We start from the raw sequence: 27,928 nt of genomic DNA, 5'->3' as shown, positions 1-27,928 counted from the left end.
AAGCTGGAAATATGTGTCAGTGGAAAAGATAAACAAAAACTTACAAGTTGAGCAATAAACGCTGTCCATAGGATAGCAATAGCATGATTTAGTGACACATGCAACAGCCATTGTTTATGAGATGAGAGCAACCATTGTTTGTCGTGTGTCAAGATGATCAATGGATTGTTTTTCTGTTACAATAACACAGCTTTACTTCAATATGTTGCAGCATTGAATCAACATATTACAATGCCTGAACGCAACTCTGAAGAGAAAAAAGGTTGTTGGTCCAGTGGCAGGAACTAATACTTTTCTTGTATAAGACATCAATTATTACAATGAATAGATGCCCTGAAAATATATTCTCCAAAAGCTGGCTGCTACCGTGTACTTTGAGAGAGATGTTGAACAGAGTAAAAGCTCTCCCGGTAGCTGTTGTAAATGAGGATTTGTCTCTCATCTCGGTACATGCAAATTGCCTCAGGGTTTTCTTATTGAAAAATGTCAACAGCAAAGAGAGCCTGTGCTGAAAGGAAGTCATGCCAGAGGATCATAGAAAACCAGAGTTTGGAAAGGACCTTGTAGACTAGGAAGGGCATCTGATCCAGTCCCTAATCAAAGTAAGGCCAAATTGGAAAAGTTTTCTCAGGGCATTGCCTAGCTGGATTTGTGTGGGGATCTCCTTTTAGAATAGATGGATCATTTGCTACCTGATCATGTGCACAAGCACTCTGAGTAAAGTCTGGGTATTTAAGGTGTATCTAGACAACAGGAACGGAGCTCTGTGCAGAGCATGCTATGGGAACTTCTTTGTATTTTCTGGTTTCCTTCTCTGAATGATTCCTCAAGAAGTCAGAGAGACTGTTAGAGGGAAAATAAAGAGGAAAAAGGGGCCTGGCCAGTTGTTGCAGGAGCATCCTAGCTATGCCTTGATCCTGAGCTGAGATACTGAGTATGACTAATTGCAGACGGGACAACGCAAGCGAGAGCTGAGTGTATTGAGCCTTGGCATGGGCTGGAAAGATGTATAGTGATATTGCTGGTACCGATTTAGTTGGCAGCCTGTGCCAACACCTGGCTAGAAACCCCTCCAGCATTTGAGATCAAGGGAAGCACTGCTGTGCAGACATCCAACGCTGCATAGAAGAAGAGGACCCAAGGTGAAACTGCTGCTTGTTGGTGCACAGCTGCTGGGTATCCTGCTTTCTCCAGGTCATACTGTGCTGACTAACTGCTGCGGTACCTGGGTCGAGGCTCAGTTTGTGTCTATGAGAGCGTAACGCTTTTGCAGCCAAACCCAATGCCTGCTTGGTCTGCTTAATCAGTTGAGTTTAGCAGCGTCACATTGCCTGGTGTTCTCTTTCCCTGTGACATTGGTCAACATCACTCTGTGGGTCAGTAGCTCCCAGCACAGCTTTTTGGCTGCTGTAAAACATGGCAGTGGGCTAGGCTGATGACAGATGAGCAGATGTGGATCAGCTGAAAACTACTTTTGCATGCAATGCAAGCACCAATCTTCACCCCCTGATTGTGGAAGCAGATTGCTTGCGAAGATGTTATTTTAATAGTAGTTGAACTTGCATCCCAGAAATCTTTCTTCCTTTTTCAGATAAGTGAAAAGCTTATAATTAATTCAAAACTCTGAGCATTGTGTTACTGATAAGTATTCCCTCTGGCTAGAGTCTTGTATACTTCACATTACGTCAAAAGAAAGCAAAGCAAGTGCAAGATACTTCAAAATGAAAAAGGCTGCTAACTAAACAGAAATATTTCCCATTATTGTTTTAGCATAATAAATGCCTCAAAAAACATGTATGCAAATTTCTTTGTTTCTTGACCAGGACCGGTGAAAGTAGCTGTTTTGCTCCTTTGCAGGGAAAATTTTCAGGAAGTATAGGAATATCCTGAAGTATGACTGATGCACCTGTCATTGACTGTTTTGACAGTCTGAATCAGAATGTATGGTAATAGTCTGTAGGCACAGGAAAAACACTTCATGCCAAATAGGTTTAGCAAGTTTTAATTTTACACAGTTATACCCAACTACAGCATACTTAAGAATAATAACCCATTCAGTGAGGAAAACATGTTTGGACAGGTGTTTGGCGGAGAACTCCCACTGCATACAAGAATTGCAATAAGCCCAATCACTGGTTACCAAAGTTTTTGGAGTAATGCCCACTGCATCTTACTCTGTACCAGCTGAAAGCCAAAAATATAAGACTAGCATACTGGAGGAACCCTTGTCAGTTTAAAATACTCCTTGAAATACATATCAGCAGATTCCATACCATCAGTTGCTCTTTGCTTAACTTCGTGGTGCTGCATAGCGTGCAAGGTATCAGTGAATGCAAGCAGCGCTTGGTTGTCTCTGCTCAATAAGTTCTTCGTTTCTGCTCAGTTGTCTGGCTACAAAAATATCATGAGATGTAATTAAATATTATGGAGGAATCACTTTAGCCCACAAGGAAGGAGCTAATTCCACACACAAATGAAAGGCTTATGGAACTCAGCTGTGGCTCTGGCCATGTGCAGGGTTTGAAATTAACCATAAAAACCCAACATATTTTTATCAGGGTTTTTAAGCAGCTTCTCCCTTTAGAGCAGAGGGCCTGACTTTATCCTCATGGTATCAGCATAAGGTAGATTTCATTCAGTTGGAAGAAGATCAGCTCAGCGTTTTGTAGCAATATGGCATTGCCTTTCCTTCTGGAATTTTTAAATGAAAATTGAATCTGGATGGTAATTCTGAATATATCCACAGTGAGCCTCTCTAATAAGAATTACTGCTGATCTGTTACCACTTCCCACCCAGCAGCCTATCAAGGAACTAATTTAACAACAAACCCTTAAGGTAGAAATGAACATTAGAGGGATGTACGGGTGGTAGGAGGTAGGGAGGGCTGGAAGTAGAGTTAAATTATTTTTCTCAAAGAATCCCTTCTTTTCCATGGCCATTTTAAAGAATACCTAAAAGGGTCAAGTTCCTCTTACCACTAGCCACTAAGTTCACTTAGCTCTGGAATAAGCAGAGAAGCAGGTGAGGTTAACTATATTTCTCCTACTGAAGGTGTTTTGTTTTATTTTGTCTTAATGCTTTCAGCCACTTAACTATAGTCTGCTCTGTGATAGTTTAGAAATTTTAAATTAACTTTGAACCCCAGCGAGCTTTGTAACTGATGTAATTCGACGTTGCTCCATTGACTTTGCAGTGTCAACTGTCACCAAAGGAGGAGATGGCGTGCCATTTCCAATGTTTGCAGAGGCAAGAAGAGTTCAGCCCTTACAAAAATTTAAACATTGTGATCTTTGAAGGAAGTGTATGTGAATTCTAAGTAACCTCATCTCTCTTTGAAAGTAACAAGCATGCCCTGAAAAGTAAACAATAAAAAAAAAAAAAGTTGTGTTAACACAGAGTTAACACAAGGTTAATCAATGGTAACAGAACTGAGCTGCTGCTTTAGGAAAATACTGTGAAACCATAGCTAGATCAGCTGGTTTCACTAACAAAAACATATTCCAGGGTTATTTTCTGCATGACTCAAAGGCAATAATTCATAACATGATATGTGCATCCTAAAAGAAACTGCTCTTGCAATCTAGCTGTTTTCTAGAGATTAGGTAGTAATGGAAACAAGGGACTTGGACCTGACTTCTCAAAGCCTGCTCTTCGCTGCATTGTTCGTGCATCGTTTGTTCTGCACTGGATACTCAGAGAAGCAAATTTGGATTAAGAAATTTGGCTTGATTCTAGATTGTAATAATCAAGTCACAGAAAATTGATTTTTTTTTTTTTTTTGATAACCCAGGCAAAATTCACACTATGAGAAGCCATCTCATTAGTTGAGTGTCAGTCTGGAGTGGTCCCATGACTTCAAAGCCCTGTTTCTCTTTTTTTCTGCTAATGCTCCATCTGTTCCTTTCTGCTTTCACTTTATGATTGTGTCTTCTGCTTCATACCTCAGTGCTTCTTTTGATGTATGTCCCGTGCCTGGACTAGCCTTTCATTTTGTGTGTCAAGCATGTAAACTGCACTATTGAAAGTGCCTCTGAAAACCTGTTTCTGATACTTTGGTTCTCATTGCATACTTCTATTTCATAAATGAAATTTTGACCTTATTGAAATTGACCTACATTTCCTCTGTAACTGGTAGCTAGAGAGATGCAGTTTAAGGAGACAGGTCTGCTTTTCTATGACCTGCATCACCCTCTGATGTGCTGCTACTCTCTTGTGTGACTATACAGTGTAGTTTTTGTCTGACTAGGCTCCTACACTGAGCAACTTGGATAAGATGAAACCTTAATGCCTCAGAAAATCAAAGCTTTAGCTGAATACATACAAAAGTAAGTGAAGCCAAGTCCACAATTGAGGCCTATTGGCTTACCCAAAATTTTACCTGTTGAATAAAGACTATAAATGCTAGCCAAGGATTCCTTCACACTCCTTTTCTCTAAGTGCAGGGCCACAATGCCCTATTGTATCCAACTCACACCGTGTGCTTTCTGTATACATACTTTTTACATACTGCCTGATACTCAGCAATGACCCCAATGCTCAAGTACCGTTGCAGTCAGCTTGACCTTGTGTAAGCCTTGTGAGGCTGTGTATCAGACTTGTCTCTTACCTCTGTGTTTCATTGTCTAGCCACCTCCTTTGGCTGTAAAAGCCAAAAGCAACCTTTTCATTTAGTGAATAAATATCAGGAGTCACAGGGGGATGCAAACACAATTCTGAAGTAGTTCTACCATCACAGCATTAATGCTTTGAGAGACTGCTGTCTTCATTCTACATTTTTTGCAGAACCCTCATTTTCATCTGTCTAAACAGGTGCAGCTTTTTTTTTCTTTTTTTTTTTTTCTTTTTTTTTTCTCATCTCTATGAACTCTGGACTTTAGAAGCAACACAGAGCTGATTCAGGCATACTCTTTAGATATGTAAGGGCAACTGAGACATGGAGTAAGGCAGCTACAGCAGTCTTTGGTATGCTTTCCGTAGTGCTGATCAGAACAAACAGAAGAGCAGGAAGGAAGCAGGTGATTTATATAATAATGTACAAAGAACATTGCCTGTTAGCACTTTTTAGTCCTTTGGACTGTGTTCCTTTTAGCCAACTGCTTCAGTTTAAAGATGATGCAGAAAATACTGAAAAAAATACCTAAGAAACAGGAAAGAAATCAAGAAAAAAGGTGAAGTTTTAAGCCATACAACTGCTGCTTGCATCTTACTGGTCAGGCATGTAATTTTGACAAGTGAAAAAAGAAAAACTTTTATGTCAACAATGTGGAGGTAGATCACCACAGCAGTAATCCAGACCATAACTGCTATTTTTATAGCACAAGGTGTTAGTATTTTATTCAACTGATAGTGCAGATGAACCACTTTAAATAACCTATCTAATGTAATGGCAGCAATGAATACAACCATGTCCTGTCCTGTTCAGTGGCAACATGAATAGATTAAAACTGTAGAGAAATTCTTTGGAAGACCAGTACTCTCTGGTCAGGTAGTACCCCATATGAAATGACAGACTGATCAGCATTAAGAAATAAGCAAATATGCTGAATAGATATATGGTGATTGATCTCCAGCTATTCCTCTAAAAGCTCAAAAGATGCTGCAAGCAATTTCACTGCCAAGCGCAGGGACAAGAATGATCAAAAATGTTCACTTGTCATTTTACTCATTGCTGCAGTTCTAGAGCTTTTCTTGGCTTCGCTGTAGTTGTTGCTCGAAGTCTGCTGCCCACATTTGGATGGTAAATTCAGCTGCTTTCTAGCCAAGAGTCTGTGAAGTGAGCTGCAGAGGAAGTACAATGAAGTCTCAAGATGTGGTATATTTATTAGCATGTTATGAGTCACTATGAGTATGATGGACTCTTTCAAACTGTTGAAGCAAGTATCTTATGAATATCAAACAAATATCTTAGTGGCTAGTGAAATATTTGCTCAGAGAAAGAATGCAAAACCTAGCAGTACTGGCTTTAGGTCTCCAGCAAAACTACATTTAGATGAAAAACATTAGTTTTGTTCTTGCTCTCTTTCGTTTGGTAAGAATTGGTCCATCACCAACAAATGGCTTCCATTTTTTTGGGGTGGGAAGGTGAGAATACCAAGTGTCTATACCTGTGTAAATTCAGCAACAAGTACAACATAATCTTTGGAGTCGTATTTGCCAAAACATTTAGTCATCCAACATCCTTTTGATGTACATTAATATCCATTGGTCTTTGTATGTGACAGCTCCGTACTTTGTTCCTGAAAGTGCTGTAAACACCTGTATCACAGGGACGGAACTCATATTGCTAAGAAGCCAGCTCATAAAGAAAGACATCTTGTACTCCATTATCAGATGTACTGGACTATTCCCTGAAACAAAATGTTTAATGTTTTGATATCTGTGGGGTTTTTGTTTGTTTGCTCATTTAATTGTAAATTGTCATTAATTAAACTTATTTTCTTTCCTTTTGTTCCTTAAAATATTTCTGGGGAATCTCTCTAAGCCTTTCACTTTATTCTATTTATTGTAATGTGTAGCAGACACCCTTTGCTTGCATATGGTCTTATCTGACAGCAGTTGAATCTAAGTATGAACAGGGGCTTAGACTGAAGGTTTATAGAAAGACTAGATGTAGTTGAAGCTATCTAGCAGAATTGAGTTTTAGAGGCATGACTGTACCTCATAAAATGATGTGTTCTTATGGATTAATTTCAGGTACATTGTCTTGTGGAATACCCCCTTGTTCTTGAGCTGTCAGGGGAAATAAGAAAAGGCTTCTTTATTTTCAAAGTGTTTATCACAGTACTTCTTATTCATTTTATCTGTGATGTAAATAATTTGGGTTTTATTATTATATCACAGCTGTCAGAAGACCAGAAGTTCTCAAATTGAGACAAACCATCCTGAAATAGAATAAAAAAAGACATGATTTTTTGTCATACAATGTGAAGTAAGACCTTTATTTTGAAGGAGAGAATAAGAAAATGGTGATTTGACCTTTACAAAACATTTCTACAGTTGTCTAGGATGTTCAGAACACCTACAGCCTGTTAGTTTGTTAGCTTAACAGCAGTGAAAAGCCAGAGACAGAGTTTCCTAGGCTTGTTCATCACTGGGAGTGATGTTGCCTGTTTTGGGAGCCCAGGGGGAGGCAGGACCCATGAAGCTGACCCATGAACTGGTAGGACCCAAGAAGATGAGCTCTAAAGGAGAAGCCCGTGAGAAAGGCAACCAGCATGCTGCTATCAGCCAGATGTAAGCAACGCTACCCCTGTGCTACTTGATTCTAGACCTCCAAATCAACCTTCATGTGCGAAAGCAGCATTTAGGGGACAACAGTCAGCCCGCTGTTTTTTCCTACAGCTACACTTTTGTCTGTGCTCTGGTCCGTTTCATTCTGTATCTTTCACTCTAGTCAACTAGTTAAGGATCATGACATGGTTTTATGAGGATCTTTCATTGGAACCTTTATAAATTAAAGGTTGTCTTGCCTATGACCCTCTGAAGGAGGGAATTTGCTCTCCGTTGTCTTTGTTACACAACGTTACATGTGCAGTCAGGGTCCATGCTGCTTCGAAGGTAGTCGGAGCTTAGTGCCACTCTATGGATTTCATTTCTGAGGAATTCTTGAGATTCAGCAAAAGGAAATTGCTCTGTAAATTTGAGTTAACAGTATTATGTTTGACATAGCAGCAATGGAAAGATTAGACTGAACGGTTTCTTAGCATAACCCTCGACTAAAATTTACAGCAGCATTTGTCTTTCATGACACGTTTCAGAACTGTTACAGTTTGCTAATATAAAAAATTGCATAATTTTGCAGAGGTTTATCAAGTTTAACAGGATGGTTCCACCTGCAGAGCTTCTGACTTTCTTTGAACTTTTGGTGCCTCATTTTATTCTAGACATGTTGGTAATTCTTGATGCAGCTTCTGCATATGCAAGAAAGTCACAGTTTATACAAGATTTCTCAAATATATAAAACAAACAAATTTCTTCTGTTTATGCACAGCTACCTTTGGATAACATCAGGCCAAATGAAGTGTGTGATTGGCAAGCCATGATCCTGGATGTAGAAAAGTATCAGTAACGTCAGACGTAGGTTCAGCATGGATGTATGTTTAAAATTAATCTTGGGGAAAATCTAGAATCAAAGTGGCATTCTTATAGGTTTTTGTCAGTTATTGCAGATATCTTGTGTTGCACATGTGTGTTTGTAGAATATTAAAAAAAAAAAAAAAGAGTTGTCTATGAGATGGCACTGGTGTCCCAGTTTATTCCTAAAATTCTGGTTTCTTCTCCCAGTATTGCTGTCTTAGAAATAGTTGTGAAGAAATGCATTATTCTGGAGCATTAAGAAGAGCAAGCATTACAAAGTGTAGCAAACAGCTAATTTTGACATGTTTCTCTTCCCCTTCTCCTGGCATTGACCATAAAAAGAATGACCCAAGTTAACACAGGAAGCAGCCAAAGAGACTGTGTGGCACCAATCAATAAGGTTAATTTTGTGCACGTTAATCCCAGTAAAAGTTTCCGAATGACAAATTGTCCTCTTGATTGAAACGTGTTTGGCTGTGAGAGAGAGCTGGGGTGACAGTGACCCCATCCTGCGCTGCTCCGATTACCTTCTAGTGCTGTGCCATGCGTTGTGGCAGCTGTCCTAGCTGCAGTCTAAGACATCTGTAACTGCTTGCTGACAAAACACCCGGGATACCTGCGGCAGCTGGATGTTTTGACAGTATGGGACACACAGCTGTGTTCGATCGCGATTGCAGTCACCTTCGAGTGAAGGATGGAGGTTTGTGCACACTCAATGTATCTTTGGGCTGCGGGTTTGGAGCCCGTGCTCTCTAGATGTGGAAACCAAATCCTGTCTCACTTGACTCACCCTGAGCCTGTCTTGTCTGGGATGCTCTCTGAGTGCTTGTTTGTATGAGGCTTGAGAAACAAAACAGGATTATTGGACTATGGCTCGACTGTACATAACTGCTGTTTAGTTTTTGTTCCAACTGTTTACGTTAATTGAATTTTTAATAAAAGCCCAAGCAATTCACACAGCTGGTATTCTCTGTGGCTACTCGTAGCCAGAGGTCATCATGGCTTTCATGTGCAATTTTGCATCTTTTTATTTGTTCCCTGCTGTTTTGCTTTGTTTTGTTTTCTGTAGATGCCCAAGAGAGAAATAATTTTGTTTTCTTTCTCATTGACTGTGTTTGTAGAGAGATTGTATAACCTTGTGATCATTCCAGTACTTCCTCTGTGAGTCCCTCCTCAGATCGTTGTGGTGGAAGTATAATGTGCTTTTCTAACTGCTGGCTAACTGACTGCTTGTTGTAGTGTTTTCTCTTTTCTGCTATTCATTCCACCCATAATTCCATTGATTTTTCTAGCTCCCCTTTCTAAATTAGACTTTGGCTAATGCAGACTTCTCAAGAGTCTCCTGTTCTGTAAGACTCTGGGCACTAATCAGTGTAAGAAACTTGACAGGTTATTATTATTATTATTATTATTTTTTAAATGCTCCTTTCTACCAGAGAAACCATTAGACAAAATGCAATATATATACATGTGTATATATATATATATATATATATTCCCCCCCCCCCCCCATTTTAGGGGGAGAAACATGAGTGAGGCACAGGCAAGTATCTGGAATTGCCAGACGGCAGAGTGGTCCCTAGGACGCAGGAATGTTGTGAGCCTTTTGGCTCCGTGGGTTTGTACCCTACCAAGCAGAGAGCATTGTGCACATCTCAGGGCTGCAGCTCATGAATCCTATGTTTGCTTCCCTGCACAGAAGCTCCCAGAGGATCCCTGGAAGTTCACCTTGATTCTTCCAAGGCCTTCAGCTGGTCTGGATTTGTCTGTGAGCTTCCTGGCCCTCTATAGCACAGCAGACTATAAGAGAAACCTCGGTGTTACTGCTTTGGTCTCCCTAAATATTCACATCTTTAGCTGCTTTATGTGGTCTCTCTAGATACCAGCAGACTCCAAATCACATGCTTTAGCATTTAAGCCAATGACTACTGATAGATGATAGGCAGGAAGGTATTAAGGCCTGATCTTGTAACAGTCCTGATACTGGGAGTATGCAACCACTTACTGAAAATCATTACCTTCCTGTAACAGTATCTTCATGTACCAGTGAGACCTCAAGTTGGCTTTCTCAAAGATGGAATGGCTTTTAGGACCAAGATCTTCACACAAATGCATTTACTTCAATTTATATTCTAAGAAAAGTTAAATAGCCATTGATGAGACTTCTTAAGTACCATGTACTGAAGGTTTGATCTGCAGGCAGTTTTTTTCCTGGCACAAAAGTCTGTCCTGGGTATGACTTTTTTTTTTTTTTTTTTTAATCTTCTCTTCCAGATTTGTTATTCCTGATGAGACATTATGTGAATAAAATTGCAATGATATAATTTAATTTGCTTCTCATACTTGAATTAGCCCAAAATACTGCTATGATTGCATGGGTACTAATGCATGGGAATAAAGCAACTTTTCTATGCACAGGCAATCCCTAAGATATATCTTTCTCTAACATTTAATATCATAGGAGATCCTCCTAGTGTTTTGAGAACATTAAGGGAAGCTAGGTGAACTATTTTGTCTTAAAAGCAGTCCTGCCGTCTTTCGTTGTGTGCTATGAAAAGGGACAGCTGATGTTAATAAAAATCCCCTTATCCCAGCTTTTGAAATTACTTTTTTTTCTCCACTTTAAGTCCTGAATATCTGGAAAAAACTTTAGTCCTCTGAAAATAAATTCCAGTTATTTCCACTGTAAAGGAGCTGAGCTTCTTCAGTACTAAAAAAAAAAAAAAAAAAAAAAAAAAAAAAAAGTAGTATGGGGATAGAAATGAGTGCAATAATAATATGAATTTTACTAATACACAGAGGCACAACCTATTTTCTGATTGTATATTTTTTTTTTAGGTATTTCAATATTTATAGGCCTTTATGCAGACAAAAGGGCTCATTAGAAATACATTTAATGTACATCAAGGTCATGCCTGAACTGCCTTTTTCACATGCAGGGAAAATTTAAAAGTTGAGATTGCCTGAGTTGTGAGCATGGTGTAATACTTTATCAACAGCTGTTTTTAGCAGAGCTGACCATGGAGTTCATTTATTCTTCTTTAAACAATAAGAGACCTTTGGCTCTCGGTTCCTTTAGAACAAGCTAATTTGCATTCCCAAGTCTGCTCCCTGGATTTATGCCCCACAGAGCTCTTGCTTAATAGACACCCAATATTGCCCTCACAGTGCAAGTGTGAGCATGGTACTACAGCAGCTGGCAAGACCAGGTAATGTTAAGCTGATTGCAAGATGTCTGTACTGAAGATGAGAGAGGAAAGGGGGTCTTCTGATCTTTCTGAACACCAAACACTGCTCAGAAGACCCTCCTTTCCAAAGGGCACTGGCATCTGTGATACAGTTTAGCATGTTTAGATGATCTATTCAATACTAGACATCTGAGTATAACAGTGTTACCATCCTGATAGCAAATCCTTGCAGAATTTTTGAAATAAAAGAAATATCTACTCTGGTATATTGTAAGTCTTAAACTGTTGGGTTGTCCTCATACTTTCCTACAGACCCTTGCAAATGTTTCCTTACGATGATTTATAATGATATGAGGCCTGTATTTTATTTGTTTTGAGGGCGTGCTTGATATCAGCATGGCTTCAACTGCTGTTTGAAGCAAGATATAGATCTGTAGGTCTAACAACCCTAGCTGCAGCTTTCCTTTCCTTTTTTTTTTTTTTTCTAATTACTTTGTTTTTTCTTTTTCAAGTGTAGCTTCAGTCATATGCCTAACCTGTGTCCTCATGTTGCACCTTGTGAGCTGCTAACGCACCCCTGCACCCTTTCCCCTCTCCAAAACCTTTGCATTCTGGTTTCTCCACTGCTCAGTCTGGCAATATTCCTTGTAGTAATAGCTGAAAGCTGTCTAACACAAATGAGAAGGGAAAAATACATTTCAGTGGAGATGGGCTATCAAATGTATAATGATGTCATGAACTTTAAGTCTCTGATGTTGGACTTTTGTGCCATATGGGAAGAACAGCATAGCAACATAACTTCTACTCCTAATTGCATAATATAAATGTCAAGCTTGTTCAAAATTCAAGGATTACATATTGCCAGAAGAAACTCTTTTCTGTAGACTGAAGGTTTTTGGCAAAAGGGTCTGAAGGCAGAAGCACTTACTGCCTATGATCTCATCAGCCTATTTCTTAAACAGCAGGGCGATGGACAGAAAAATGCATTTTTACAATGTCTCTGCCAAGGGACAAGAAAATTTCTTGCTTTCAGCTCTGAAAAACTTCCAAGATACTTCCAAAAATTTCCAGTACACAAATCATCTTCTTAAGATTAGAAGAGTTAACAAATATTGACCGGGGGCTTAAGCATAACAATGTTATACAGCACATTCATAGAAAATTCACAGATGAATATAACTAGCTGTCTTTTTTGTTGCAGAAATGTAAGAAAAAAAAACACTTAGAAATGATTAGCTGAGTATTTATTGAAGGTTTATAAATTATTGCTGAGGAAAATCAAAGATTTATTATTTTGGTAATTTTAATATACCTACTGGAATTAATAAAAATAAAATATATAGTGCCTGTGGTGAAAAGCTATCACTATCCAAGGATCTTATGAGTTTAAAAGCAGAGAAAACTGTATATTTATAAAGGAGAAAGTCTTATCTCCACTGCACAGTGGAGAACTGAAAGTGAGGTTTATGCCAATGTTATAAGGGAAATCTATGACAAAAATGATCATCTGCTAAGTGATGTCTTAAAGAGCTTCACAACTGCTTCTTGTAGAATAGATGCATGAAAAGCTGGGTAGGTGCTTGTCTTGATTCAAGTTGATTCTGAACAGCTTTTATTTAAGTTATCCATAATCCACTTAATGACTTCCGCAGTGATTGTTTCATAAGCAGTGACAAATCAACTGGATTTCTTAAGAAACCTTTTTTATTTGTTTTTCAATAAAATTGCAGGTCAAGCAATATACAATCCATTATTTTAAAAGTCTGTTTCATGTAGACATTCTTATTAAAATTACCTGAAAAGACACTTTGCAGAAAAATAGAATGTTAAGTGACTTAAGTGGCATTTTAATTTAATTTAAATGGTTAGGGAAATTCTTACCAGACCCTTTTATTTATTACCTAATGTAGCTTGAGTTAAAGACAGCAAAACATATCGGTCAAATTTCTGACTTGACCAAGTGGCAGAGGACACACATATGATGTATTTAGAATTGGCAAAGACTTGTCTTGGTGAAGAGTGCTGTAAATTACTTTTGATTAAAAAAATCAGCAGAGGAAGCGAAAAATCATTACGACCAGAACAAGAGCAATAAAACATTAATTCTGTGTGTAAAGATTGATGGGTAGTTGAGAAGCTGATTTGTAAAAGTCACCAGTACCACAGGGCATGAGTTTATTAAGCGTATGAAAGAGGCAGAGTGAAAAATGAAGTCATACTTTAATCAACGGAAATGGAAAATAACTCAATATTTGTAGGCTTCTTTCAGTGCAATTTTAGTTTGAAGTAAGCTACCTCTGCAAACCACTTCCCAAAGAATTTCACTACTTGAAGATGAGCCTCCCGTAACCCTGTTTTGTCTGAGCAGCTAAAGGCAGATGATAATGGGTGGAGAGGGATACGGGGAATGTTGGCACTTCATCTTCTTTCTGATAATTACAGTATATATGGAAATACATGGAAAATGTGTGATTTCTTCTTCTCTGGTTCCTACATAAGCTGTCGTTTTCATTACCTTATTTGTATTATATGTAGTACTTTACACAAAGAAATAAATTGCTCATCCCTAGTGGGACAAGCTGTGACTCATGCAGAAATAGACAAGAGAATTAGAGCTCTAGGTTTGGAAGCTGGTAGCTGGGCTCCTACCTTCATATCTCTTTCTACACAAGCACCCTATAAATTGTGCCATCTTACTGGTGGTCTGACCACTCCAGTGTTATACAAACTCATAGTAGCTTTATCTGCTCTAGAAAGAAGTAAAAATACCAAATACTTCAGTGAAAACAATTGTCTAAAATCAGCAATTAGTTGACCAGGCCTTCACAGTCCCAGAAACAGCTATCATATGTTTGACACTAATTGTATTTGGTGTCCTAGCTGAAAAGTCAGACCAGAAAGTCTGAGGATCTCACAGGCATATAACGTCTTCCATTTGGAGCGATGAGTCATGCAGATAAGGAAGTGGAAGTGCTGGTGACTACATGTATTTCTGTGTACTGTTTCCACTGTTGCTCTAGAACAGGAAACTTTCCAGATTAAAGTCCGTGTACAAAATTATAGTCTTGTAAGCTGCCAAACCGACAGCCTTCATACCACTGGCAGAGGTAACATGTATTTCTTATTCTATCTAGCCAATATGCCTATATTTAACTCTGATCTAAAAGCACTGAAATACAGTATAAGGAATATATTTTGTCTTCTTGCTCATTTATGGTTACTGCAAGATGCTGAGTTTTTCTGGGAGCTGGTGGGATTTTTTAACTCCCACTGGCTTCGTTGAAAATTTGGTATAAATATTTCACAAGAACGCCTGCCATTTTGTGGAGACAAACTGAGTCCTTCACCTCTCCTCTGAGAGTTCAACAAGCACTTTACTACAAGCTTACCAAATACATTGGTGTAATTATCAGACATAGATTTCCAAGTATCTAATTGTTTAGTTAACTTCCCTTTCAGTAAGCTTATTTATATGCCTTTATGTTTGCGTGATCTGGATTTCATCTAGAAGTGGGGCTAAGTCTAAAAGAGTCTTTTAATGCCTGAAAGGGGGAAGCACCATTTAACCTTGGAAAAGCCTCAAAGTCAGAAGTCAGTTCTCTCTTTGGCCTGAGAAATGATCAATCTTTTCTAAAAATACATGACATCAAGTCTCTGTCATATATATAGTAATTATATATGAATATTTCCATTCACGCTTTAATACCATTTATAGTTCAATATTCCTGGGATTTCCTGGGTTTTTGTTGAGGTGTAGTCATTTTTGTCATTTATCTTTCATGAGTTTTTATATTCATCATCTATACATTTTTATTTTTATTTTTTTACAGCTGGTGGGTTATACGCATCTCTTTCTAAAAAGCTTAGTATTTTAAAAATGAAAATGTGTGGTAAATATCATAATTTGAAATAAAGAATAATATAACTGCATTTTTCAGACATAAAGGGAATAAAATGAGACCTGGGGAGAAGAGGGTACACTATTTTCCTTCATTAGGGCCACTCTTATGAGCTATAATGTGTAGAAAGATAAGGAACAAATTAATTTTAGCTTTCCAGAAATTGACTTTCTGTATGAGTAGTTATTGAAACTTTAGTACTGCGGACAAAACTACTGCTGCTAAAGTTTTCAAACAGCAGTTTTTAAACAGCAGTGAAATGGATAAGGAGCTAATCTGGATCAATACAGTGTTTTTGTGTAATGGCAATATTAATACACAGCACTCCTGTGTTTCTTATAACACCTGGATGCTACAGAAGTCATGGCATACCCGCTATTCCCTGGGCATTAGCAATATTGAATGTCTTGTTACAAAGCAGACTCAGGTAGAACACCAGTGCAATATATAGCCCCTGCTGAAACCATGGTGAACTCCTCTGTCTGTGTGATGAGTGAGCCCCTACCAGGAGACAAATAGCGGTAACAAGAGCTTTGCAGAGCTTGTGGAACATGGCTGGTTTAGCATTGCACTACGGGGCAAAAAGGCTAAGAAATTGTGTAGCTGCTTATTTTTCTGGGGAAGCATCAACAAAAAGTGCTGGGTGATTGAACAGGAGATATGATACATATGTTTTTTTTTTTCATGAGCAGAGCTACAGCCAGATCCACCAAGAAGAACAGATCCACCAAGTCCAGCCTTGTCAAGTTCTTTGAAGAGGAATGGGAGGGGAAAAATTAGTGGTAAACTATGTGATAAATTTTCTATATAAAGTATGAATCACTCAGCTTTCAGTTAAACATCTTAATCACAATGATTAAAAAAAAAAACTTGCCTGGTCAGCCATGAGGAGGCAGACGTAATTTTGCAAATGGTCTGTGTCTCAGATGATATTTACAAATTAATTGTACTCTGAGCCTAGAGATGACTGTTCAGCAACAGATTACCCTACAAACTGATCCTGCTTACAAATATGGGAAAATGTTTAATCATCTGTTTTAATCTGATCTTTGTCCAGTGATACTGGGATTCTTTCTCCAAAGAGCTCCATGGGAAAAAAAGTACTTAGCTACTTTTGGCCCTTTCAAAAGCTGTTTTATTATGATGGTAGAGAGCGCTGCCAAGTATTGTTAGTATTGTTAAGATACCTGAAGTTCTCTTTCAGTGTAACACAAGTGCTCAGGGGGCAAGGTGTATTTGTCCCATTCTTCTCCAGGCTGAACCATAAATTCTCTTGCTGAACACATAGCTGTTGTCACAACCAAAGTCCTTCAACTCTCACGTCCTGAGTCATAGGTGAAATGCTGTTTTATTTAGCAGGTTTCTCTGGACATGTGGTGTTGAATACTGTTTCTATGGCTTCAAGGAGACTATTTAGTCTTGGACTCTTTTAAAATAGCAGATATACATGGCTGCATTTTGGTATCATATTGCCATCTCAGTTTCTGAATCATTCCCTAGAACACTGTGGAGAAAATGAGCTCTCTACGAGGCTGTCAATTTGTGTACGTGCAGAATGTGGCTTCCAAAACAACACTTTCACTTACCTGCCAGGATGCTGCTAGGGCATCCCAAGCTAGTGTCTAGGGCTTGGCATTTTTAATGTTATTGGAAAGGGAGCATCTATTCATACAGGGCAGTGTGATTTTTTTTTCCATATTTACATCTAATACTTGCTCTCTTCTGCATTATAACTTTTGGCCCTGTAATTCTTTGGCAAATCCTTTTGTTTAATTGACAGTTGGTAGTTTGTATGCTACTTAAAAGGAAGCTTGAGCACAATGGAGCTGAGCTTCCTTTGGTTCCTATCAATTAATCTGGTATTTTCCTGCACATTTTTAATAGCTTTTGTAAATCTCACTCTTTTTCTGAAAAGCTTCTTCTGAGAGCCACTGTTATGACAATTTCATTATTTTCAGGTGTGGGGTTTGTTGTTTTTCTTTTTGACCCTCCTTTTCTTCGCTGTTATGCATTTTTCCCCTTTCTCACACATTACTTCAGTCTGTTCTGGTTCTTTACTTCTGTTTGACCTTCAGTGTCATAAACTATTCCCATTGAAGAAGTTTCTGTTTACATCTCACAAATGGGTGACAAGCATGAACACAGGAGTGCTGACTGTACTTCATGTACTTCAGTGTCTTCAGGAGTCTGTGAAAGGCAAGACCTGCCTCAGACTGACCCCAGTGATCTCTCCTACTCTTCTCCTTGACTGAAGAGCATTTCTGTGACTTAAAGAAACAGGTCTGTTGAGAGCAAGCAGAGTTATTGTATTTTATCTATTTATTTTGGGGGGTGGGTGGTGGGGTTATGCCTTTAACCTAAAATTAGACTTGTTAAAGATTTCTTGCTTGGTTACAGATTTCCTGTTTTCTGCCTTACAGAGATTGCAGTCTTTTCTGCCTGGAAAGAGAAGCTAATCTGTGAAAGAGGAATGAAGTTGGAAAGCCTAACTCATCAATGACAGCAAAAATGCTTTAATATCTGGACCGTAATGCTGGATATATGTTGTTTCTGTGGTACTTCATCATGACAGTACGGGAATTTTGACCCACTCCTAAAGGATGCCTCGTAATTCTTGTGCTGTCTTTTACTAATAGAGATTGTGGTAACAGAAGTGTACAATTGCAATTTTTTTTTTTTTTCTGAATGAGAGAGAAAAAATTGTCCCTCCAGAAATCCTGCAGAAGGCCTGTGTAATTTTGATGTCTTTTAAGTTTTGGTTTGAAAACTTCTGGCCCTTTACACAGTAATTACTTCCATTGAGGAAGTGCACATATTCTGCTACTCGCTAATTACTGATAAGGAAAATGCAGGAAAGCTCAGTGATGAAACATGTCTCATGTGCTTGTCTTTCTTTGCAGCAGTTGCAAAGAGTGCCTTCTGAAATCATTACCCCCTCCCTGTGACTTGAAATATCCTTCTTTTCTTTCCATCAAAAATAAAATGGTAGCAGCTCGTGTCTTGTCAAAACGGGCTTCACATGCTACATGCCCTGTGTGGCAGGCAGGTAGTTAGGCAAGAAGCCAAGCAGATGAGGAAGAAAAAGGGAAAAATTCCTCATTTCTTTAACTTTGCTACTCACTATGAAGACTGAAGGAACAGATGCTGTTATAAATATGAGGAAAGGGAGGGAGCAACAGCTTGGCTGGATTACGGATTTGGACCCCAGACATCCAGTTTGTCATCTTAATTCAGATAACCAGGATTGCCAACTCTTCTTCAGTCACATACTTGGCAGTGAGAAAGTGAGTGAGAGAAATCCCAGCAGACTTCCTGCTTTCTAGATGTCTCTAGCTCTTGAGATAAAGCTGTTAAGTTTGTAAATGAGATGGGTTAAACCTTAACTAGATGGATAAAAATAAAAATCCTAAATACATTTTAAAAAACAATTTTTAAATCAGTTTTGTGACTCAGATTTTTTAAATATCTAAGAGTAGCAATATTGACTATTAAGGGGTAAACTCATACATTTTTTTTTCAGAACGTTTCATCTGAGATGATAGAAATGTTTTGTTATATCCAGTACAATGTCTAAGTATTGTTTTTTTGTTTGTTTTGTTTAGAAAATATATTCTGATATAACTCGAGGTTATTGAAAATAGCACCGATTCCCCTAACTTTATTTGGTATTACTTTAGATTTACTTTAATAAAAGTGGGGCCAAAATTAGATTTTTCTTGCTGTATGTCAAAGCAACAAGCCTGAGAATATTTAAAAAAAAAAATCTAAGCAGCCTTAGTATTCACAGAGCAGTGGCCAAGTGTGGAGAGTTTTGCCTGGAGTTTATAAGGTTTTAGAATTTTAAAGAAATTCTAAGGATGGGGATAGAAGGATATAAAAAGAAGGATAAATTGCCCTCAGAAGAATGAAACAGTAATTATGCTCTCTTGGGCAGCAATAGCAGAAATTGAAATAATTTTACATTGACAGAAATTTTACAAATTTTACAATGACAGAAATTGAATTATTTTACTGTGCTTCAACACTAACACAGACAGTCTTTTGGCTACTCTGAGGTCATTTTCGTTTAAGGTTCTTGATTTCTGCTTGGTATCATTAGCTAGATACAGCTCTCTTTTTGTCTGTTATGGCTTCCGTGGTGTCTGTATCAGGGATGAATAGATCAAGTCTTTCTAATTTGAAGCCTCTGAGGAATGACAAAAAGAATAAGCACTTGTTACAGAGATGCCGCTTTGCTAATCAAAGCTTTTCACATCTTATAAGCCATACTTAAAACTAATATTTGTGTGAAGAAATAACCTATATCTAGATAATAAAATGGTTTTTGTATCAGTTTTGGGAAGAAAACTAACAAGTTTTTTAAATCTGAAAATAACTATTTGGAGATTTAAGAAAGTGTACAATATTATAGGAATCATTGAAAATGCTTTGTTGTTACAAGTCTAACAAATTTTTTTTATGAAGACTCATGAACAAGTGTCTCTTCTATCTTAGCATAAAAAGTATTCAGATTTTGCATATTATCAGAATTGCATATTATCTTTTTTTCAGATTTTTTTTTTTTGATTGTTGAGGATAACTATGTATTTCAAACTTTCCCAGAAGACTGCTTGATTCTAGTGTTCCTATGTCAGACCTCTTCAAGTCACCCCTCAGGATGATGGCCTTCCTTTCCCTGAGAAACCTGCCTCAGTGATCGGTGTAAACCACTGAATGATTTTCCAGCATCATATGTGAGAACAAAACATAATGCAATACAGTAAGACGCATCTTTATGTAATCCATCTTGCTCCCTGAGAATGACTTTTCTAAAAAATGCTTTTTTTACCTGATTTTTTTAAAGTAGCATTAGTGGTGAACATTCGCAAACTCCAAGGCCACCTACATTGCCTCTAGACTTTCAGAAATGTTTTCTTGCTATGCTTATCTTATTATATTGTGTCATAGCTTCCACAGTCATGTAGAAGCAAACTTCTTTCCTCTTTCTACCAGCCTTTTAGATACTGAATAGGTATTCTTGCTGTGTCTATCTCTCCTCACAATTACCTCTTTTTTGAGGTAGCCAATTCTTGTATCTTCCAACTTTCCCCACAGGACTTGCCACCCTTGTTCATTTTCTTGTCTGGAATCTTTCCAGTTGGCCAATCTCTCTCCTTCGATGTACACACAACTGGAAACAAGCCTTACCTATGGCACTGTGAACCACAGTCCCCCATAGACTGGAAGGAATTCCTTCGGGAGTTGCTTGTACATCTCCTTACAGTGTGTACTTTCCTTTCTAATAGTCTACTCATGGTTTGTTTTCATCTTGCAGTCCACAAAGACCTCCAAATATTTTCCTGAAAAGCTTTCACATAATGAGTTGACTTTGTTTCTATGCACTTGATTTGTTTATGTACATAACATTATAGTTGCCCCCACTGAATTTCACTCTGTTGTTTTAGAACAGATTTATGAAGAAAGTTTTGAATTCTAATCCTGCTCTTTAGTTTACTCTAGTTCATACCCATTTGGGATCATTTTAAAACCATATGTTGTTTAATACATCATCCAGATTACTGTGACTATGCAGCATTGAACGCAGGACCATTTGGCCAGTCAATGACTAACAAGTCTCTGTAGTATTTAATTCTCTGTAATATTTTATTCAACTACCTTTCAGTATTGCTTTAATTTCAACTGAGAGTATTCTCATCTAGCTTGTACTTTTTTGATTTTCTTTTCACTTATGAGAACCAGTGTTTGGGGCCTTACTGTGGTCAAAATACACTTTTTTATTTTTATTTTTTTATTATTATTATTTTATTTCCCTTGTCTCTAGAAGGGCATTAGATTGGCTTCACCAAATTTCAGTGCTAACCAATTTTAGCTGCTAACCTATTCAAACAACTGTAGACTTAAACATTATTAACTTATACGTTCTATGCATTTTTGTAGAAAAAAATACTGATTTGTTACACTGTTCTGTGCTGGGTGTCATGAAGACTAATAATATAGAGAAAAATCTTTAAGAAAGCCTGGTAGCCTCTATAAACCATGCATAATATCAGTAATACCCAAAGACCAAACAAGGAGGACTATTCCTAGTTGAACTATGGTGTAGTCAAATGTGTTCATTAATAATATAAAACACCTGGATCATTGTCTTTATCCAGTCTAAAGGATGTTTAATAGAAGCAATGAGAAATAATAGGAATTGCAAACAAGATACCTCCAGGAAGCTGAAAAGACGTTTTTCATAACTGCATAATATCTGGGAGCCACAGATTTAAATGTGGTGAAACAATCCCATATTTATTAAGTGGATTCTGTTGCCAAGATTGGACTATAGCAGTGTTTTGATACAGTGTGATGTGAGAGGGAAAAGCTCTTGCTGCATATTTGGAGATTATGTTCATATGGCTTATTAATTCTAGGAAAAAGAATATGAAGTGCAGCTGAACAAATGCTCAGGAAAAAAAATAAAAGTGGAATAGTCAATCATCCCTGGAGAAGATAGGTAAAATATGAATATAGTGCAACTGTGCAGTGCTTTGCCACAGAAAATCTTAATTTAATTATCAACAGGTTTTCAAAAACACTTCATAGTATAGCCAGCTCTTCCAGATCTCAAAACAGGTAGTGTTTTTCTGAATTCCAGCGGAAGTGACTTGCTTAAAGAAAACTTAAACTTCTTAAAGGGGTCCTACAGAAAAGCTGGGGAGGAACTCTTCATCAGGGACTGTAGCGTGTAGGTTTAGATTATATTTAAGGAAGAAATTCTTTACCATGAGGGTGGTGAGGCATCAGAACTGGGCAGTGAAGTTGTGGATGCCCCATCCCTAGAAGTTTTCAAGGCCAGGTTGGATGGGGCTCTGAGCAACCTGATCTGGTGGGAGGTGTCCCTGCCCATGGCAGGGGGGGTGGATTAGATGTTCTTTAAGGTCCCTTCCAACCCAAACTATTCTGTCATTCTATGAAATCAAAACTTTTATTTGAAGAGAAGAGAAGAGAAGAGAAGAGAAGAGAAGAGAAGAGGAGAGGAGAGGAGAGGAGAGGAGAAAAAAGAAATAAAGGAAAAGAAAAATACCCTACTGTAGCCCTTGTCATTATTGAGAAGAATTAATTGTGACCTTATCTCAGAGTAAGATCTGAAAGATCAGGACTAGAAAGATGAATAAAATGAAACTGTAAGAAATTGGCATGAAAAACAAGATCATGGAGTGGTAGATCTACTAGTTTTTGAGTGCATTGGTGGGATTGTATAATACTCAAATGTACGGCTAAACCTAAATATTGTGTTAGATTAACAGTGCAAAGACCAAACCATGGAGAGATGTATAGCAAACAAATGATATATACAGAATGATTAAAGAGAAGGTAATGTGGTATTGATCACAGTCCAGTAAATCTAACTCAATCTTCCTTAAAGGCATAAATATTAGGGGAATAAAAATCTATTAGTGTATAAGGGTAATAGACCAAGGAGCATGAGATGATGATGGAGGAAAAATCATGTCACATAAACTTGATTAATATTTTGGAGATTGAATTACAGATGGCTGCAATGAAACAGATGTAATTTGTATGGCTGTCAGATCCTGCTCATATTTATACAGATGAAAATCCCAACTGACTCTGTTGACATCCATTGAATTTTTGTTGATTGAACTCAGAGACCAGGGAACACATCTCTGGCCTTCACTGAAACACCGTTTTTATTGTAAATGTTCATTCAAAAATGATTATGTGTATTGGCATAGTTGGGTAAATTTATACCTCATAGAAAGAGGATAAATGTATAAATGTGTGGTACTGGAGAAAGTGGGAAGATAAGCTGTGGACAGTAACACAAGCTTGTGATTTGAAAACAAGATGGTCTAAATGAGAAGTTCCCAAAAGATAGCACATTTACTGAGAGGATATGGATAAATATGTTGTAATATTTATATATATTATATATTGTAATATTTATGTATATTATATTTATGCTGCAGGAAGTGGTCCTTAAGAATGTCCCTTCCTCAAAATATTCCCTAGTTTTTAAGAAAGTCAGACAGAAGACCCCAGAACAGAGCTGCGGGATGACTGGGAACAGCTCCCAGCCCCCATTCCTGCACTAGTCTGTTCAGCAATGGAGATGCGTCCTGAATAATGGGATAGTCTAAGGCAATTTACTGAGTGCACTTGTGCCATGTTCATGGTGTCCAAAATGTTTCTTTTTTGCAATGGAATTAAGATCCCCTAGACAATGTCTAAGATGATGATAAAGTGTGTACTCAGATTATGAAGGTTATTAAGCTATGAGGTAGTGACGGGACAGTAATATTGTAGAAACTGATCTGATTAAAGTAGAAATATGGGTAAAAAAGTTGCCTGACAGGACAGTAATATTATAGAAACTGATCTGATTAAAGTAAAAATATGGGTTAAAAAGTTGCCTTGGATAAAAGTTATTTTTAAGGCTAGGAAATATTAGGATTATTTTTAAGCAGTCCTCTGAAGCTGGTTTGGATAATGCTGGATTCCAGATTCCCTACAACAAATTCAAGTGGAATGTGTGAGAGAGCCCTGAGTGTAGGAAAACAGGTCTCGAAGTAACGTTCTGGCTCACTGACCCCTGCTACTGCAGCCAGCTGTGGCATACACTTCTCTGTCTAAAATGGCAGCACAAGTGCTGATAAGATTCAAAGTTATGAGGTTAGTACAGAGAGATAGAATAATTGGAATTTAATAGGGTCTGCAGCACAGGGATACATTTTGAAGTATACTCAGTGTGCCAAATACTGAAGAAAAGACAGTAGGACAGGAGAGCGCCTAGCTGTCGCTGTATAGCTGGAAGGAATTATTAGATTGCTGTGTTACTGTTCACCCTGAGAATATTGCTAATTTGATGTTTACACATCAAGAGGTAATATCTTGATACAAAGCAATTAAAGTGGCAGGAATCGTTTTCTTAGTCATCTCTGCTGTACCCTAGATGTTTTTTTCTCAGTCAGACACTTGAATTTTCACAACATAGAGTGATTAGAGAAGCAAAGGCTTAACACGATAACTCAGAGGCCTATGCAGTCTTTGTTTCTCACTGCTGGATACTCGGGATAAGTATTGAGCATGCAGACCTACAGAAATGCCGGCTCTGAGAAGAAACAAACATATGCTGTGGGTAAAGGAAATGGCGCGCTAATGAGGCTTTTGTCAGATGCCTTTCTCTGCTTGTTGTGCAGCTCCATTTTTCTCGCTTGCTATTTAGCCTCTAAGCCTCGGGGAAACAGATTGTCTCAATCTAAGTTTGTGCAGTGCCTTGCTGAGCATGGGAGCCTTATATCATAGAGTATTTGCTTTATTTATCACTTAAATATAGCAGGATTTGCCTTCTGTGCAGCTTTTCTTCTCCTTCCTGGTCTCCAGCAATAGCACAAGCCTATGCAGAAAGAGGGTTAGCTTTCTGCCACAGCACAGGGAATCCTAAAGGAAAACTCCTCTGAGCATCCAGCAATAGCAATATCTATCCAAGCCACGGGGGACCACACTGTGTTATCTACATGCTTTGTAGCTGAATGTGGTAGTGAATGCAGTAGAAAACCTACACACAGCATGTTCAGGAGCTCACTATTTTCATCATTGGTGAAGAAAAGCATTTAATGAACTCAGTGGGAACAAATAAAGACAAGGAGGATATGCCATGTTCCAGTACCCAGCTTGAGATGTAGTGCATTATCTGCGGGAGGCAGCAAGGATGAATATCCACTCCCCAGTCAGCTCTGGCAATGGATTTGTTTCAGTGCTCAGTCCCTGCTTTGAGGACACTAGCTGATGGGAAGGTATGGGAATTTTGTATTAGCAAATTCTGCCTTAGTACTTCTCTAGCTCAACTCATCCTTTCCTTTGTCCCATCTGAAGGGTACTTGTGGCAAAGGCTCTGCTGCCTATCAGTGCCATCCTGGGACAAGCCCCTTTAAACCTTGCCATCTTCTTCCCAAAAGAAGAAAATAGTTTTTCAGAATTGTTCCGCCTGTTCCTGTGCAGCCTGACTGTATGTGGCTTCCTCTAGCTTGATGTGGCTGCTCACTATCTGCCCCACTGCTCTTCCTTGATATCTGTTTCTCCACCACTGTTATGCCTCTCATGAATGAGTCCTTAAATGTCCTTTTGAAATGAATTACACAGTTTTGCCACTGTTTGACCATTCAGAGGGTAAGGAGATGAGATGGTGCATCACAGAGAACAGTTATTTCCAGGAATTTTTACTTATACTGTAAGACACAGTCTCTGTAAGCATAGCTCTGAATTATAACCCTTACAAGAAAAAAAGGACATCTGTTCAGGCCATTAACATTAACTTCATGGAGAAAACTTCCAACAGGAGACTACAACACTTTCGTGAATAAATCAATGTTATGGGGTTTTAATGGATGTCTGAAATATATGTGAGAATTAAAGAGAATATAAAAACTAGGTTTTCTGTTGAGCTTTAATTTCATTGATATAAAATTATCTCTTTCAAACGACTGCATAAAAGTAAACTGTGTTTTTCAAGCTAGCTTTAATGATCTATATCAGCTGTACTATATTGCAGAAGGAAAGCTATTTAAGTATTACTTTAGCTGATGAGTAAAAGTATCATCCATCAGCTCTGAGAGATGAATACATTCAGCTGGATTAAACAATCACTTGGAAGACTAGGGCAGGGAAGTGTTAGATGGGGCCAAGAGGTTTTAGGGCTTGTTGCATATCAGCCCCATCCCATTACAAATTAACCTTGAATTAAGTCTGTGCTGAGTGGTTGTGATCTCCAAAGAGTCTGCAGGTTGAGATTATCAGATTGCATTTACCTCCTGCCCCTACCTCATACCTGGTAAAACCTGGACTGCATCTGAAGGAGAGGGAAACAGATATAAAGGATCTGGCTGCTGGCCTTTTTGGTTTGCTAAGGCAGGTGTTGGGTTGTTTGTTTTTGTTTCTTCCCTCTGGAGCAAAGCTTGTTAATTTAGACCCCTATTTTTACCACTATATTATGTCAGAACTTCATTTTGTTATAGCAGCTTCAATTCAATTCAAGACATTGGTGAGTACTTATTTCCTAAATATTTTCATTAAGGATGAGAGAGAACTTGTCATCTTTTTGGAATCTCTTTGGAGGTTGATTTCAATAGAATTGGAAATGTTCTCGAAAATCCATTTTTGTGTCTCTTTGGGTTGACCTCATTATAGTCTTCTTCATGTAGACTTTCATTAGGCCACCTGATGTAGTTTGTAATTTTAAGAACTTATCAGTTCATCTGTATGTGTGTATGTAAACACATTATTGTTTCTTGTAAAGAAAAAAAAAAGAACTTATGTTTTTTTTTTTCCTAATTTAGTAGATGATTCTGAAGTTGGTTGCCATGGAGGAAAAGGCAAGTTGGTTTACTTGGCCCTGAAAAACAGATCTCTGTTTGGGTGGTTTACATGGTATAATTGCTGTAGCTAATCATGTCCCTGGACTCTCAATTTCAAAAATGAACACTTATGTCAATGTAAGTAGTTGCCATGGAAATCCTCACAGCATGAACCTCCTCAGTGAAGACCTTATGGCAGATAACACAAACTATGTCTATGATTTCCCTAAACACATCAGACACCAAAGTGAAAGGTTTTTTTGTATGCCTTTAAAACATGTGTGCAATAACTACTATTTGCCTGTTCTAGCATACTTTTCCTAACCTTACTTCTTCAAGTCAGATAAAATGAAGGTCACATTCTAACAGCATGTATTCATTTGAAGAAACAATACAAGGAATTGAAGAAATCTCTTTCAATTGCTAGTGCCCTAAAATATTTTCAGGTGAAATTTTTCCATTCATCCATCCATCCAAAGACTTCTACATATTGAGCTTTTAAAATACAAGCATGAGAAGCACTGTTGGCATTTGAATGCCTCCTTCCTTCCTTCCTTTTCTTCTCACTGATCTACAGTGCTTTCTTCTGTGTAGATCTAGATGTTAACATTTCAGTCATCTAGAAGGTGCTTCTTTTCAACAGGATGCAGCTGCCGATTTTTGGTTTTATAGCATTTCTGGAAAGCCAAATTCAGCTGTAACAAAAATTACAAAGCTTCCAAAAGGATTGTTCTATTATCTTGAATAAGGTGCACTACTAGAGTGAAATTATAACCTGCAGAAGATTAGAAGCAGTATATTGGTGTGTACCCTTTGTTAAGCAGCCTTCGTGTGCCGATGCGGTTCCACCTTGTGTCATGCTGTGGCTGTAATACCTATGTAGAAAGAGAGCCCAATTGTAGTGCCATGAGATGAAGGTAATTCCATTAGCTACATATTGATAGAAAAACAACTGAGAATGGCATTTGTCCCAACACAGAGACATGAGGAAATGAATAAAATAAATTCAATGCAAAATGTCAAGAATTAGATATGGAAAATAACAGTTTAATGACAGAATGCACAAGCTACATAAATTAATCTGTAAAACAGCTTTTTCAAATATATCTGACTGTTTCTGTGTGTCTTAAATTAAGCAAGAAGAATATTATTACCTTTAACAAAGAGTTTATTTTTTTTGTTCTGCAGGGCAAGGAACTTTAAGATGACCATTCATGTAATCATACAAACTGTATTTATTTCTGTCCAGCTCCCACTGGACTGATGTTGATCTCATGGAAATACCATTCATGACTAACTTGGTGCCAGCTGTAGCAAAGGCCAATTTCAAGCAGAAGTGGAGATGTCAGTGATGGTGGGTTTAAGCACACAGACGAGCAAGAATAGAGAAGTTCACTTTAACAG

At 38.0% G+C, this 27,928-nt stretch overlaps 1 protein-coding gene across 4 annotated transcripts in view; it reads left to right on the top strand.

The window, feature by feature from the left end:
- MTA3 (metastasis associated 1 family member 3) overlaps positions 1–27,928 on the top strand; it is a 199,007-nt gene that overhangs the window by 164,196 nt on the left and 6,883 nt on the right. For all 4 annotated transcript variants that reach the window (XM_083828826.1, XM_083828830.1, XM_083828832.1 and 1 more), the window contains 2 exons: positions 15,857–15,946; positions 17,585–26,211. Coding sequence is in view for 2 of the 4 variants with exons in the window: in XM_083828830.1 (XP_083684956.1) it covers positions 15,857–15,919 (63 nt within the window). In the remaining 2 variants the exon portion in view is untranslated. The remainder of the gene's footprint in view (positions 1–15,856; positions 15,947–17,584; positions 26,212–27,928) is intronic.

Source organism: Anser anser (assembly GCF_964211835.1).
Source record: "Anser anser genome assembly, chromosome: 3".
Lineage (NCBI taxonomy): Eukaryota > Metazoa > Chordata > Aves > Anseriformes > Anatidae > Anser > Anser anser.
Note: the sequence above shows the minus strand (reverse complement) of the source record. Positions and strands in the feature narration are given on the sequence as shown.